Source organism: Aethina tumida, chromosome 7, assembly GCF_024364675.1.
Source record: "Aethina tumida isolate Nest 87 chromosome 7, icAetTumi1.1, whole genome shotgun sequence".
Taxonomy (NCBI): Eukaryota; Metazoa; Arthropoda; class Insecta; order Coleoptera; family Nitidulidae; genus Aethina; species Aethina tumida.
The window spans coordinates 8,621,579-8,638,191 of record NC_065441.1 but is presented as its reverse complement, the minus strand read 5'-3'; the positions used below and the strand labels follow the sequence as shown (position 1 = coordinate 8,638,191).

The 16,613-nt window shown below is 25.8% G+C and overlaps 1 protein-coding gene across 1 annotated transcript; it reads left to right on the top strand.

Moving 5' to 3' along the window:
- The first annotated feature begins 1,126 nt into the window (after positions 1 to 1,126).
- Positions 1,127 to 3,702, top strand: LOC109598538 (lipase 3). The gene is made up of 7 exons (XM_020014453.2): positions 1,127 to 1,289; positions 2,130 to 2,319; positions 2,368 to 2,482; positions 2,535 to 2,781; positions 2,887 to 3,042; positions 3,097 to 3,327; positions 3,382 to 3,702. Exons 1-7 carry the CDS (start codon positions 1,158 to 1,160, stop codon positions 3,544 to 3,546), a joined length of 1,236 nt encoding a protein of 411 aa, XP_019870012.2. The 5' UTR covers positions 1,127 to 1,157; the 3' UTR covers positions 3,547 to 3,702.
- Positions 3,703 to 16,613: the final 12,911 nt, after the last annotated feature.

The following is a 16,613-nucleotide window of genomic DNA, read 5'->3' as shown; positions in this document are numbered from 1 at the left end:
CCAATTTTTAATCGAGATCAATTTCAATTATCATTCAAATATTTACTTTTTTATATTTTTTGTATGCACTATTATTAATTATTTTATCTATTAATTTATGCTTAGAAAAACATCAAATTTTCGAATATGAAAACATCTTTTTTTTTTTAAATATTATACACGTGCATAAAATTACAGTAGTTTTTTATTAAATTTAAGTAAACTTGTCCCTGGTTGTGGTATATGTAATATTTTTACATGTTTAATTATTTTAACTTAAAATTAGACAACCAAGTTAACTTAACGTCTGGTAAGCGTAGAAAATATTTTTAATGTCTTAATTACGACAATATTTGACAAACATACATCATTATATAAGTTTAATGTATGAATAAATAAAACATAAATTACAACTATTTAGGTTACTTTTCTTCTTGAACTTATTAGCTATTCTATCAAGAAACTTATTCAATTCATTATTTGTCCCCATTTTATATACAGTGTGGCCCATTTGAAATCAGGACACCCTCAAAAAATTTGTTTTTTTTTATATTAACAAAAAAAAGGTTTTGGATTTGGGTCAAAAAACGTGACATTTTGAAATTTTTAGAATTGAAAAAAAAATTAAATTTGACAAAAAAAAACAAATTTCATGGGGGAGTTTCTCTTTCAAATGGGCCACACCATATATTTTATCATTTACCCAATAACATTTGTAATCAAAATGGAATTAGAATAAATAAAGTTATGTTTTTAGTTTTACTTCGAAAAACTCAATCCCTATTTTACTGATTTTAAGTTAAAATTTTAAATTTCAATACACAGTATACCATTCATTGTTGTACCACAGTATGCCGTTAACATAGAAAAGTAATTTTTCTTACAAGAAAGGAACGTAAGACCCAGGTAAAATTTGACAGCCCCTTCACAAGGTAAACTTATAAAAGTCACACATTCATCCGCATCTATTTCTGCATCGCATTGCTCATCGTTCGTCACTTATTATTCACAATTAATTACGACTTTGATAAGAACACCAGTGGTGACTCAAGGGGTTAGAGTTCACGCCGGTTTGTTTTCAATGTTAAAAATTAATTGATAAGGATCGACTAAAAACGAAACGGCTTGCATTTATTGGCACTTAGCTCAAGACAATTGAGGCACACGGTTTCAGTGCAATGAAGACCGTTATTATCCTATTTGGGTTTTGTTGTATTCAGGTTGTTATCGGTGCGAAATGTAATTTTTTGGAGAAGTGGATCAGGCCAAAAAGATTATGCCAGTATAATCCAGATGAAATTTTAGACACGGTAAGTAAAAGCTTATTTCTTAATAATTATTTATTGAGTTCTATATACGGAAATTTTTAGTTAAACTAATTTTTTAATAATTAGTTTTATATATATTTCTATATAGAGGTGCCCATAATTATAGTAACATATTAAAATGTATTATTGAATAGTTACACAATACCAAATGAAAAAAATTGTCTGAGTTCTAAAAACTTGAAAAGAAATTGATAAATCTCTTTCAAAATTAATGTTTCTGTATTTATGTCGAACTCTATACAATAGAATATATGTAACAATTTATAGAATAAGTATTTATAATTTTTATAATACTGTGTAAAAATATCAATAGTAAATTAATATTATTATTATATTTAAAGAAAAGAGTTATAAATATAATCACTACTGTATGTATAATATTATAAATAAACTTTATATAGAAACATTAATTAATAGTAGAATTGGAATTAACAACACTGTTTCTAAAAAATATAATTTTTATATTTTTTCAATATTTGTAAAACTGTAAATCATTAATGATTCTATATATAATAATTATTCTAGAAACTTATTCAGAGAAATGTAATACTAGAAGTTTTACATATAGTAATTATAAAAATTTATACAAAATCATTTGTTAAAGTAAATTATTATTAAATTATTATTATAAATGCATTAATTTTATCAATCGTTATAAAATTTCCATAAAAAAATGCGTAAATACCCACATCCGCAATTGCAAAATAATTGTTTATAAATTAATAAGACTTTAACTTCTTTAATCGCCCAGATTGTCATAACATTTGTGTTATTCACACATTCATTATAAATCTGTTTAGATGAATCATGGCAATTTTGTAGGTCCAATTCGCAAGAAAACACGGCTACGATGCAGAATCCCACACTGTCCTCACCAAAGATGGGTACCTTCTCACATTGCACCGAATACCCGGCCCTAAATCCGGCAAACGAGGTGGCCAGCCAATTTTCCTTCAGCATGGTCTCCTTGCCAGCAGTTTCGATTGGGTCGTCAACTATAATATATCTTTAGGTAGGTGGGTTATTGAACAAAAAAAGATTTTAACTGATTAACTTGTAGGTTTTATTTTGGCTGACTTGGGTTACGACGTATGGTTGGGGAATGCTCGGGGCAACACTTATTCCAAGGCTCACGTTTCTTTACCGACTGACAGTGCTGAATTTTGGAATTTTAGGTAGAGTCAACAGTCAACAATTGTATTTTTTAGACTAAAAGTATATTTTTAGTTTTCACGAAATGGCAATTTATGACCTTCCTGCATCTTTATCGTACGTTAGTAATGTGACAAGACAAGGAGGAGATATTATATACATTGGTCATTCTATGGGAACGACTATGTATTTTATATTTTCCTCGTTGATGCCTGAAGCTGCCAGAGATGTGAAAGTTATGGTGGCATTAGCACCTGTAGCTTATATGACACACATTAAAACACCAATTAGATATCTATCCCCATTTGTCAATGATGTTGAGGTACGAAAAAAATTTCCTTATTATAATAATTTGTTTGGTTGGGTTTAATTAGTTTTTTACATTTTAAATTTAATAACCTAAATATTTATATATTGTACATTTTAGTGGCTTAACAGATTCTTCGGCCTGAACCAATTCCTCCCCAACAACAGGATAATCAAGATCCTATCAGCAGAATGCGAACGCAACAGTTGGGGAAGAGCATCTTGTGAAAACATAGTTTTCATCTTGTGTGGATTCGACAAGAAGGAATTCAATCACGTACGAATTCGACTAACGAAATTTATGCAAAATTTAATAATTAACGTTTTCTAGGATAACTTAGGAGTGATTCTTCATCATACCCCTGCAGGAGCATCAACTAAAACCATCCTGCATTACGCCCATGAAATCAAGAACCAAGGCAAGTTCCAGCATTATGATTATGGGGCAGATGGGAATAAGAAACGGTACGGTACTGAAAATCCGCCAGACTATAATATATCCAATATCGAAACGCCTATTTATCTCATGTACGGACTCAACGATTGGCTCGCCAGCCCTATTGTAAGTTCTTGTATCTTTTAATGACTTTAGTGGATAAATATTATTATGTTTCAGGATGTATTAAGGCTGAGTTCCAAATTGCCCCATCTTATTGGAAGTTATGAAGTGAAAATGGATTCTTGGAATCACGTTGATTTTATATTTGGAAAAGATGCAGACAAGATGGTTAATAAGCCTTTGTTGAAAGTTATATTCAATTATACAGCGAATGAATATTAAATCAAATCAGAAAGTTGCATACAAGATGGTTAATAAGCCTTTGCTGAAAGTTATCAGTTTTGCAGCGAATGAATATTAAATCAAATCATCACACTTTTCTAACATTTTATACTTTTATATATTTAATAAATCTGTGATAAATATCCTTCAGAAAAATTATTTTTTATTTCTTCTATAGTAAATTTGATTAAAAAGGTTCATGAGGAATCTATACGAAAAGAAAGTAGTTTCACATATTCATTCATAGATGGAACAGCGTACTTCAAACCATTTAAGTAAAATCCACAAACCAATTTTACATATGAATTTATATGAATAATATATGAATGGAACAATACATCAAGAGTGGATATAGATAATTTAATGAATTTCAATTAAATTCTGTTATTTCAATTAGTAATATACAATAAGATAATTAAAATTAATTTAATTTATAGTAACCTCATTATAAACACAAAAGTGAGCAAAATAAATAGACTTTATAAATGTTAACATGTAGTTAAGTAAATGAAAAGTTCCATCTTATTAATAATTTAGTTCCACACAGCCATTTGAAAAATACTTGTAGCAAGTAAATGAGTTTGTACATCTTAATTAAAACTTTCCGCTTTATCTACTTTTCTAGATTCACCTGTGATGCGTATAAATCTTAACGAATGGCTTTACTTTCGTTTCGTTTCGTTATTTTCTGAATGGAGAAACCTGCTGTTTGTTGTGATTGGTGTTAATAAAAAGTACAATTGAACGCATCACGTATAGAATGTGCTCAGTCGCATTCCTATATCTGCACCATCCTTGAATATTAAATAGTACCTCTACGCGATAATCGAATGTTTTTAGGATGCGGTTCTTCGGAATTGTGTTGGTGAAGACTGTAAACAATGGCTCGTTGTGTTTGTATGTGGGTAAAGATTTAAATAACAAATTTATAATTCGTCAAATCTTGAATTAACATTTAAGTTGTAATTTATATTATTGTATTTTAGGCAATTTTAAACATTAATTATATATATATATATATATATATATATATATATATATATATATTTTTTAATTTTAAATTAAATATTTTAATATTTTTATTTAAATTAAATAATTTATTATACGTACATTTTTTAATTTAAATAAAATATTTTATTATTATTTAAATTTTAAATTAAATATTTAAATTACTTTTTTAATTTATTTTATTTTTTTATTTAAATTAAATTGTCTATTTTAATATTTATTTTTTCACCGGAGGCGTAATTTTAAACATTTATTTATATATTTATTTCTTAAAAATTTAAAATCTTAATTTAAATTAAATATTTTATTATATTTTAATTTTTATAATTTTAAATCAATATTTTATTTTTTTTTAATTTTAAATTAAATATTTTATTTTTTTATGTAAAATTAAATATTTTAATATAATTTTGTTAAATTTAATAATTTATTATTATTATTTAAATATTAAATTAAATATTTTAATATTTTTTATTTGAATTAAATTATTTATTGTTACTATTTTTTAATTTTAATGAAATATGTTATTATTTTTTTAATTTCAATATTTGAATATATATTTTTTTAAATTAAATAATTTATTATTATTATTATTTTAATTATTATTTATTTTAGCTTTTATTTTTAAAAGAAATATTTTAAGATTATTTGTTTAAATTAAACAATTTATTATTTTTATTATTATAAATAATATTTAAAAATAATAAAATTTTATTATTTTTTATTAAATTAAATCAAATCATTGTGAATTTTACTAATAATCTAGGTATTAATAAAAATTAATATTTTATTTTCAAATAATTTAGTTTGTCTAAAAATAAAAGGTAAGATAAAAAAAATATATTTTTTTTGAAAAAGAAGAGAAGATATTTAAAAAATTGTTTAATTGCTAATGTAAAATTAATTTTATTTAATGTTTTTAAACGCAATTTTTTTTAAATAAAAATATTTTTGATAAATATTAAAGCTGAAAAATTGAGTAACGTTTTATTCAGATCACTGACAATGTATTATTATTTTAAATTATATATTTTTTTTAATTTATACAAAACGAAGATAATCCACAATGAATTATAAGTTTAATTTTATATGTTTAATTCAATATATGAATTATATAATCTTTTCTTTTGATGACAGAAACTTTCCCAAATCATTAATGACCTATTATTGTTGATACACACAATGAATTATAATTCACATAATCACATAGATATGTATAAAAATTTTAACCGATTTATTAACAAATACCAGACATTAATAAAGATTTGTTGTCGGCCTTCAAGTACAATCTTGATCAAAACAATTAGTATTGTAAGATTCCATTTAAGGTTCTAAGAAGAAATCACGATTTATCAAATTATACAGATTACACGTATTGTACAATATGTTGTAAGAAACCATAAGAAAAAAACTAAACGTAAGAAATTGTTTTTATAATTACATAAAATTAATAAAACTAGCCGTAGAACATACGAAGATCAATATCTTTATTTGAACAACATTCAGTAAGTACATGTGGTTGTTGCGTTCAGCTTTTTGAGAGATTGAAGATACCAGAGAATTGCAGTATTAAAATGAACACTTTCACTTAGTTTGCATTCAGTTGTTTACATTTATAAAATACAAAATAACCATAACATAATGGCAATATCCATTCCGTGAACCATCGGCATACAAAACAAGTTGCAAGTGATCCAGCCATGTAACTCAGGTTGTTTAAATAAACGGCGCATGCCCCGTGACCGGCACATTCATGGTCCTTTAACCGGGAGTTATGCGAGTTAATAAGAGCAATTTACCATTCAGAAAAAAATTAAATACATAAAACATGTGGATGTTCTTTGTTCGTTCATTTCACATGTGCCTCATCCACTTCTTCAGTGGGCTACGTCACGTGCGACGTGAAAAATTGCTCTGGCTTTGACCTTTTTCCAGTGGATATTTCATTTATGTTCTCTCGGGAGTAGGTGTGTTGAGGTGGAATAAATTGTTCCATAGCAAGTACGTTTTTTATTCCTACAAATTTAAAAGTTAAAATAATAAAAACTATGCGAATTTTAAATACATATTTATGGATTTTAATTGAAATGTACTTTCATGAACTTATTCATCATTGTTCTCTCTAATGTTTAACCCGGATATAAATCTTACCATTAATTAAGTTTATTTATGTAATAAACATTAAAGCAATAATAAATAAACTGATAAAAAAGCAGGATTCCAACATTGATGTAACCTTGATGAACCTAATTTTCATTTCATTAGAACCCATTTTACAGTTAAAATGATTCCGCATGGACTTTGCCAACATAAATCCACTCCTGAATACCAATTTGTAAAAAAGGCCGTTATTTCACGTGAAATTATGTACGAGGAAGTATTTTGTTTATTTTAAACATTATGAAATAACGTAATGCAATTTATGTTTGACATTTTGCCATATTTCATGTAAACAATAAAAATAAACATTCCCTCCCTCATTATAACAATAATGTCTCTTTTTTATTGTCAATTCCAAGAGAATATTTTATATCCAGTAGTGGTCATTATTATAGCAATTTTTTAAAATGATGAATATTTTAGCCATAACTTTATTAATTAATATTCTGTGGTCCAGTGAATGTGAACCTAAATTAGTTAAAATAAAAATAAATTTTTATAGGGGAAACGATGATTTTTCTTGTAGGTCTAGGGTCAAACGAATCTCGATCCACTAACCAGATTTTCACAAAACTTATACTAACTTCAAGTTTCATTTCCTCCATATTGCCTCTAATTTTAGTTGACGATAAGAATGAATTGTTTTCGTGACACTCTAATCCAGTTATCAAGTTTTTCAAATTCAGAGAATTTTTTTGTAGCTACCACTTGGCTAGTTGAATAGTTTATCCAATAATGATAGAAAAATCAATAAACATTATAGGTACTGCTTTCCAATTCAAGTAGTACAGTTCACATTTTTAATATACACACACAACTTCTTATTGATTATATTGTTACACAATTTTCGTCAGACTGGACAATATGCTGAAGCTAGTAAAACAACACTTAAACCCAAGAAACATTTTGATAACTACATACTGAGCTTATTCAAATTCAGAGGAGCTTAAAATGGAAAATCAACTAATGTACCGACTAAATATAGTTCATATGTGACTATTATTCATTTTTATCATTGTCTAAATTTTTACTTCATAAATAGTTTAATTCTGAAGAGGAAATCAAAACTGAGATTGATTTCTTTTTGTTGCAAGAACCTATTTTTTTTTCGTAGCTTAATGATATTATTGAATAAAAGTTATTTTAAAGGTTAAATCAATTTAGTTTATGCACTAATTATTGGTCCTTTTATTTCCTTAAGACAAATCCATAACTTTTTTAAGATATTCATAAGTTTTAATAACACAAGTAATTAAGAAATTATACATATTTCACTTGGGAACATTAAAGAAGCCATTGTGTATTATAATTTTTATCAATTACAAATAAATTGTTGGAATTTGAATGAATCAACACTCCTCCAGTTAGAACCACTGCACCTTTGCACTGCAAACTTTGCATTGAAATACTTCAAACCTGTTTTACCTTCAATCATTAACTTTAAATAGACATTAATATACATTTCTTTGAACTGATGAATGCAATCATCGGTTGATGCATTCTTACGCAATGGCATCCTGTACAACCACAAATAATAAATAAAAAATAATGACAAATCATAATCGTGTTTTTCAAAAAAAGTTCAACCGGATGTTGCAACTAATTAAGCTTTCTAATCTAATATTTATATATTAGATTGACTTCCTTCGTGTACCTTTTAATGGGCTTCAATTAAACGGGAGATGGTTTTGAAGTTTTATCAAGCTGTAGAGTACTAATTTAATAAATCATTACGCTCTGATTGCTCTAGCTATTTATTTTGTTAGTTTGTTTTTAAGTGAATTTATCGCAGAGATTGTTTACTGACATAAATCGGTCTAATTAGAAAATTGTCTTAATTATACTAAGGACATATCATAAATAAATAAAATATTATTACTAGCAATTGGTGAATGGATGCAAAACTTTCTCAAATTATTTTCAATATAATTTATTTATATTTGAAATTAAGAAACTAAGTATTAATTAGACATTAACAACGATTTTGCCATAGAATCACACAATACAACAAAGAACATTGAATTGAATGTGTCAGAGGACATAATAAATATGCATTAAATTTGGTCATTGATTAAATATTACTTTAATACTTCTAAGAAATGCGATGAAGATTCTACCTTTATTTCTTGTAAGATTAATGGGCTGGATAATAAAAATAATGTTTACAACCAATAAATATAAAACGTAATCCGATAAATGTAAAGGAAAAACAAAGAGAAAAGTAATTGGCATTGATTAAGAATTTTTTATTGGTATTAATTTCCATGGCATAGTACCATAAATTTGCTCATGTCTGGTACTAATTGCAAATCAATTTAACCAAGACCAAAGAGTTCTTTGTATGGCAGTGAAACCCACATCTATTCATAAACAATAGCAACACGCATTGTTGTCCTGTCCGAGAACGATAGTAATGCAATGCACCTGAAAGTGATTATCATAATCAGCGCAATTAAAATACAAACGGTGAGACGAGATGAGGGATCTGGTCGTGTGAGTGTGTTCGAGAGCATTGCCAGCAGAAACGCACTCGTACGGTTTTGAAAAACCTTTCTCCGGTACGCTGCTGAGGTTGTACTGCCTGGCACCGGCTAAACAGACGCAAACTGGGACATGTACACTTCGTCGAAATCATTACTCTGTACCTCGCATGTTAAGTGACTTACCCTTTTTTATTTCGTTCGAAAGTACAACCATTTTTTTGTTGATATACAGATGTGTAGTACTGGAAGAGGACTAGGTAAAATTGTTTGTGTGTAATTTGGAATTGCTTCGCAAGGGTCTGGAATATTTTCAACATTGTAAATGTACGGTTTCCACACGTGGAACTTTTTCCAATTACAGCTTGGAAATAATTTTCTGCGTTGACAACGTGAAAACTGCCTGTAGACAAAAATAACTTAATGAATCTGAACTTTTCCATCCCTTCTCAGAACTTTCCAAAAATAACATGAAAACAATAAATTTCCAGCTAATGAAATCTTAGTTGGCATCACAATCAGCATTTTCAGGCCACCTGTTAAGAAACAACTCAAACAGTACGTACGTATTATTTATAAAACGTGTCTTAAAGACCATTTTACTGTTCCTACTAAAATGCACAATTCGAATCTTTATGCCAGACACATCATTCTCGGAACGAATTTAATTATCTCATTCAAAAATCAACGTGTTCATCTCCATACCTGACAAAACCGCAACGCATCATAAATTTTTAACTCGACCAATAAAATGTCCAGACAACCGAAATAAAGAAAAGCTAAACTTCGTTGAAATATGCATTTCTCTTCGCTGAACTCAGTTTACGACCGTTGAACTTTTTCATCTTCTCCTTCGACTTTTATATCGATGTCATGTTTAAAACGAAAAACGTGAAAGTCCGCTTCGATGACTTTTTCAGCCAATTAATTAAGTTCCACAGTCCATTAGGCAGAAAATTCGTTTTGTTTTATGGTTAGATGCTTCTTTTAATAATGGGTTTTAATGGATGTTGGGTACTGAATTAGTAAACGATGGAGAAGCAATTATTTCTAAATTGAAACTTCAATATTAAAAAACACCATTAGAGAATATATGGAACAGACATTAAGGTTTTTACTTCGCTGAAGTGGAGTTTAAATCATTTTCATTACAATCGTTTAATTGTAAGCAAAATGTAACAAAGGAAATAAATTTAGAAAGTTTCAATTTAACTTTATAAGTTGAAGCTTTCAATGAAATTATCAACAAAATAAACCCTGGGAGTCTCATTCAATTGATTCCAGAATATTAACAGATTGTGATAATAAACTATATATATATTTTAAAGAACAAATTTTGTATTCTACAAATACTGTATTATTTAAACAGAACAGTCTTATTGATTTGTGCCCATGCTATTACCTTTATTTTTATTTATTATAAAAGTCACTATGAAGGATTTTAACTACAAACATTGATATTTATGTTGGAAATAAATTCCTTTTGTTAAAATACTCTTCGTTTATATTTTAAACAAGTTTACAGTAAAATGAAATAAAGTTTTGTATATATCTTATACGCTGAAACTTCCGGCGAAGTAACCAACAAAATAAAACTACTAGCTTAACCCAATTGACTTCAGAACATAGATAGATTGAGACAGTAAATTCGATGCAAACTAAACTTTGTTTTAATAAAAAGAAAATTTTGTATTTTGCTAATTTTGTATTATTTAAAGAGAAAAGTCCTTCTCATTGGTGTCTCTCATAAGTGTCATAAATAACTAAATAAATATTTAATATTCAACTTATTTTCGATTTTTTTTATAATTAAACGATATTACAAAGAATTTCTTATTTATTTATCCAAACTTTGAACAAAAAAAGAGTACCTGAAAGCTTAATTCACTTGACTCCAGAACATTGATAGATTGCGACAGGAAATCTGATACCAACAAAACTTTAAAAGAGCAAATTATATATTCTGCCAGCACTGCATTATTTAAAGGCAAAAGTCCTTCTGATTTGTGTCTCTTTATTAACTCTTATCGGCTAAATAAATATTTAATATACAACCTCATTTCAAATTCTTTCGTTAATTAAAGGACGTTACAAATAACGAAACATCTGGTTTAACTTTTACAGCATTTAATATTAGTTTCAAGTTCTTTGCCAACTTGTTTACTTCGTGCAAAATTAAATGCCTCCACTGTAATTCCGTCCGAAACGAATTTCACCTTTCTAACGTAAAAGTAAAAGTCTAAATTAAAATTAAAAAATACATCACAACAGATGCATGTAAATAAATTGAAATATTTCCTCAGAGCCAACGAATTATCTATAATTGTACACGAGATACGAAGACATGGTGCGTTGACCTGTTTCTTCACATAATGCCGAGCAACATTCCATCTCTTCGTTCGCTTAGATGCGATTACTATTTTAGTCGTTCTTATCTGCAACCGTTGTGCGGACATGATGCTTTTACTGGCTTCGTACAAAACGATCGAAACAAATCGTACAACACCTCCGATTCTCTCGTTAAATCGAACGTGAGGCGGGTGTCAAAAATTCACGTGAAGAGAGTGAAAGCACTCCGGCACTTTGGATGTGACGCACCAAGATTTAAAATGTTACTTTGTAACGAATAATTTATCTACATTGGGATTTTTAGAGAGTTTTATCAAAAACAAAGTGCCATTTATCAAAATTTATACAATGTTCACTGTCGTGTCGTTTATTTTCAAGATCTTATAGCTCATAAACTGTATACAATATTATACCTTTCAAAGCAGCATGAGCATTTAATGGAGATTGTACCATATTAGTAAAAGTATCTGAAATCTGAAAGTGCATTGTTCTTGGTTTTAATGGGCTTTTAAATAATGCATTTAAATTATTACCGCTTGGATGTTTCTAATTTCATATTGTGTATTTAATAATATAAATACAAAATGTATTTTTTAACCTTTATTGACACTTTTTTAAATATTTTTAATATTATGTTATTAGTTTTAGATATTAATAATGATTATCCAGGTCAAGTAATGATGATACTTATTTCAAAAATACCATCATACTTTGAAATTCGGGTTAATTGAACTATTCTGATGAAAGAAATATCTAGAGAAATAAAAATACCTTTTGAGATTGAAATAAAATTTCTGATTTTCTGTCTTACCTGGTTATTGAGCTTTCATGACTAAAGTTGTGATATGTTATACTGTGTGGATTTTTGGCGTCGATTAGTATTATTAAACCACTGAACTAAAACGATGGAATTTAAAATCATTCATAGCTATGAAACCATTCAAACGGTTTTTTGGAAAGGAAAGTAGAAATCTATATGTCTTTGTCTTGGAGTTTAGAATACATTTTATGTTACACCATTCGCTGACATTTGATTCATTGGTTCATGAGACAGAACTACTACCTAAAGTTTAGCATGCCCATGATTTGAAGAGAATTCCAATAACTTTTTTGTCTTGTAAATATAAAAAATATTAAAAGATTTCTCATTAAGACCTACACCACCAGTAAGGTAGTGACTTTGAAGAAGATTAAACAATTCTTCAACCTCTTAATAAGCAAGAAATGACCTATATCATAAGAGGACTAAACCTTTGAAAGGATTGTACTGAATTAGTTGAATCCAAATTAAACCAAAAAATTTACGTGATAATTTATGAATTAATATATAGTAAAACAATGAAATAGTATATTTCAAAAACTAGAGCTGGTAGGAGAAATCTAAATTTTAAGCAAAAGCAGTTGAAAATTATTTGGCTATTGACCTGTGTTATTAACATTGATTAGAAAACATCTACCTATTTGTAATTAATTCATTAATTCAAGGAGTTTCTCTAAAATTTAATTGTTTATTAGTCACAATATTAATTAATTAACTCCTTATATAACGTCCTTAAGGTGACAATAAAATGTTATTGATTCTCAACTATTTCCAACTAAATCGAGACCGAAAATCTGATTCACTTCTGTTAGTCACACAAATGTGAGTAACCCACGTAGGAAGTATAACTTCCTATTAAAAAATTTTGACTCACGAGATAACTAAAAGAATCTAATCAACCGATTTTACAATGTACCATTAAAACAGTACGAAAACGTAACAATTGTCCCACATGTTCAACGCTCAAAATTCCACGTCACACTAACAAATTTAACCTTAGTTGTCCCATTTAACGTAGAAAACAAATTCGCACAGACATGTTACGTGATAATATCAAAGAAAACAAACCAGATTACCGTAATTATGTGCAAATTATCGTTTTCCTCCGGTGCAGGAAGGCGAAAAGTGGAATTGTTGCGACGTCGTTTCCTCGCGGAATTAAAGTTCCAAAGCTAGTTCTGGTCTTTGTCGCGGCGTCGTTTTGCATAATGCCGTGCAACATTGTCCGTGGAATGCTGCAGAATCTGTACTAACTGTACACCGGTGCAGAGAACATTAGTGCGAGGCCTCGACTTCAAAATACAAGTCGTTTACTATTTCAAAAGTACAACTGAACCAAACTAAATGAGTCACTGAGCAATTATGTGATTTTTCGAAATTACTCATAATGTGTTATTTTAATTTATTAATCAATTAATATTAAATTATTTATATATTTCAAAGAATTGTAAAAAATTATTTCTATTCATTATTTCTTTAAATTTTAATTGCCAGTTTAAATCATTCTTATTTAATACTTTGAACGCATTTTAAAAAAAATATTTTTAGTATGATTTTTAAAATAATATCAACTAGGAATTATTTTAAACACATCCAATATTTATTTTTTCATCTCAATCAAAATAATTATTTTCTCTAAAAATTCTTTACATTCCCAATAAGTTATAATTATATATAATCAATTTAAAAATGCAAAATATGTATAAAAATTTTATTCACATATCAAATAATTTAAAAATCATTTATAATTTATTTATTTTTAACTAAAATTGTTCACATTTAATATTTTTATTTACACAAAATTGTACTAGAGCAGTATTTAATTAAAATTTAATTTTAATTTATTAAAATTAAAGATTGAAAACAAGATATAGTATCTAGAATAACTTTTTTTAAAACTTGGCTAACAATTAATCAAAATGATTTAGTTCAGTTTTCTATTTTATTTTAAATTATATATATGTATATAAATCTTTGATTTAAAAAAAAAAGATTATTACATTTCTTTCAAATACAAATTTTAGAACCAACAAACCTTTTATAATTTATTTTTGTCTAGTTACTTTTATTTTCTATTATAATTTTAAGTTAGTATAGTTTTATTGTTATAAATTTAATTTATCAAAATTGACAATAAAATTTTTATTATTTCACTTTTTTTAATAAATTATTTTTAATTATTTTTGGTTAAGAAAATATATATTTTATTTATTTTGCAACTTTTTCCTAATATAATTATATTCTATAAAAATATTTTATAAGCAGTTTACAACTTTTAAGTTAAATTAATTTTAAATATATTACAATTTATAATAAAAATTTAATACATACATATTTTATAAAGGTAATATATTATAATATAATAATATTATAATTTTTAACTTTTATAAATTATAAGGAAAATAGTAAACAGAAAAGAAAATAATGATACAAATTTTTTCATTTTTGGTAAATTAATATAATTAAAGAAAGTAAATATTGTTCTCTTAATTATAATTATTTTTTATATTTCATAAAGATTAATATTAAATAAAATATATTTTTATTTCATAATTTTTAAAATTTGTAAATTATAAAGAAAGTAGCAAACAAAAAAGAAAACAATGATACAAATTTTTTTAATTTTTGGTAAATTAATATAATTAAAGAAAGTAAATATTGTTCTCTTAATTATAATTATTTATATACAAATAAATATAATAATATAATTTTTTCACCTTTTTTAATCATTTAATAAATCTAATATAATTATTTAAAATAATAAATATTAATACAAATTATAATTTAATAAAAAATTAATAAAACAAACGAAAATAAATAAAAATAGTAAAAACAACAATAAATATTAAAGAATAAATTATGCAATACAGTTAGTTAAAAAATAAAGAAAAATAGATTAACTTTTTTAAACATTTAAATTTAATATAATTTTTTAATAATATATATATTAAAACTGAATGAAATTATATTTTAAAATTTCAAAATAAATGAAAATTATATTTTTAAAATTTTTAAACTATGAAGAAAATGGTGAATAGATTGCCATTAAAGTTTTAAATAAAATAATAAAAGGTGCGATTTAATAATTTAAAATATTGGTAGAAAGTATATATTGTTGTCTTAATTGTATTTAATTTAAATAATTATTTTCTATTACAATTTTAAATTATTAAATCGTAGTATTTATATTTGTAGAACATTTTAATATACAAACAAGTACATAAATTAATAAAAGAATTTAAATAAATTATAATACAAAAATTATACTTAAATAAAAAGAACGTAAATATTTGAGAATAAATTAATAAATACAATTAGTTAAAACATAAATAAATAATTAAATTTTTCTTTTTTTTTTTTGAAATCTTATAAATTTAATACTATTTGATAAATATAAATATAGTTTTATAAAATTTGTAAATAAGAAACTAATCGATGAATAGGAGCACAAAAAAATAATTATTTTCTCAATTCTCTTAAATTTCAATAAATCCAATTTTGTATAAATAAAAATTAGGAGTAAAAATTAATTATGTATTATAATTATTAAATTATTATCTTTATCATAAACTTTTAGGATACTAAAAAAATTGTAAATTATAAACAAAACGATCAATTTCTGTGGAAATTAATTATTGTACTAATAATTATCTTTTCCTAAGACGTATTAAATATCTATTACTATTTTATAAATATAAATATAGATTTATAAAATTTGTAAATAATATACTAATCGATGAATAGAAGCACAAAAAAATAATTATTTTCTCAATTCTCTTAAATTTTAATAAATTTAATTTTGTATAAATAAAAATTAGGAGTAAAAATTAATTATGTATTATAATTATTAAATTATTATCTTTATCATGAACTTTTGTGATACTAAAACATTGTAAATTATAAACAAAACGATGAATTTCGGTGGAAATTAATTATTGTGCTAATAATTATCTTTTTCTACGACGTATTAAATATCTATTACGTATTGTTAAAAAATTTAGAACATACTCGTATATATTTAAAATAAAAATTTAGAATTATCCAATTTTAAGTTTACGTTAAACAGATAATAATTATTCCCACAAATACAGTTATAAATATCTACATATTTTGAATGGTTCTGTAAATTTTCTCAAACAACACATTTATGTCGATACAATTTTAGATTGGCTTCTGGACCAACACATTAAGGGTAGTTCTCTAATTCGCGATAGTTTCAGCTAAAGCCTGTCGCAGATGACGGGGACCCG

Bases quoted from the DNA above. Each gene is read 5' to 3' on its own strand.
- LOC109598538 (XM_020014453.2), top strand. From the start codon at position 1,158: ATGAAGACCGTTATTATCCTATTTGGGTTTTGTTGTATTCAGGTTGTT. The intron at 2,320-2,367 runs GTAGGTGGGTTA...ATTAACTTGTAG, and splicing joins CAACTATAATATATCTTTAG to GTTTTATTTTGGCTGACTTG. The intron at 3,043-3,096 runs GTACGAATTCGA...AACGTTTTCTAG, and splicing joins ACAAGAAGGAATTCAATCAC to GATAACTTAGGAGTGATTCT.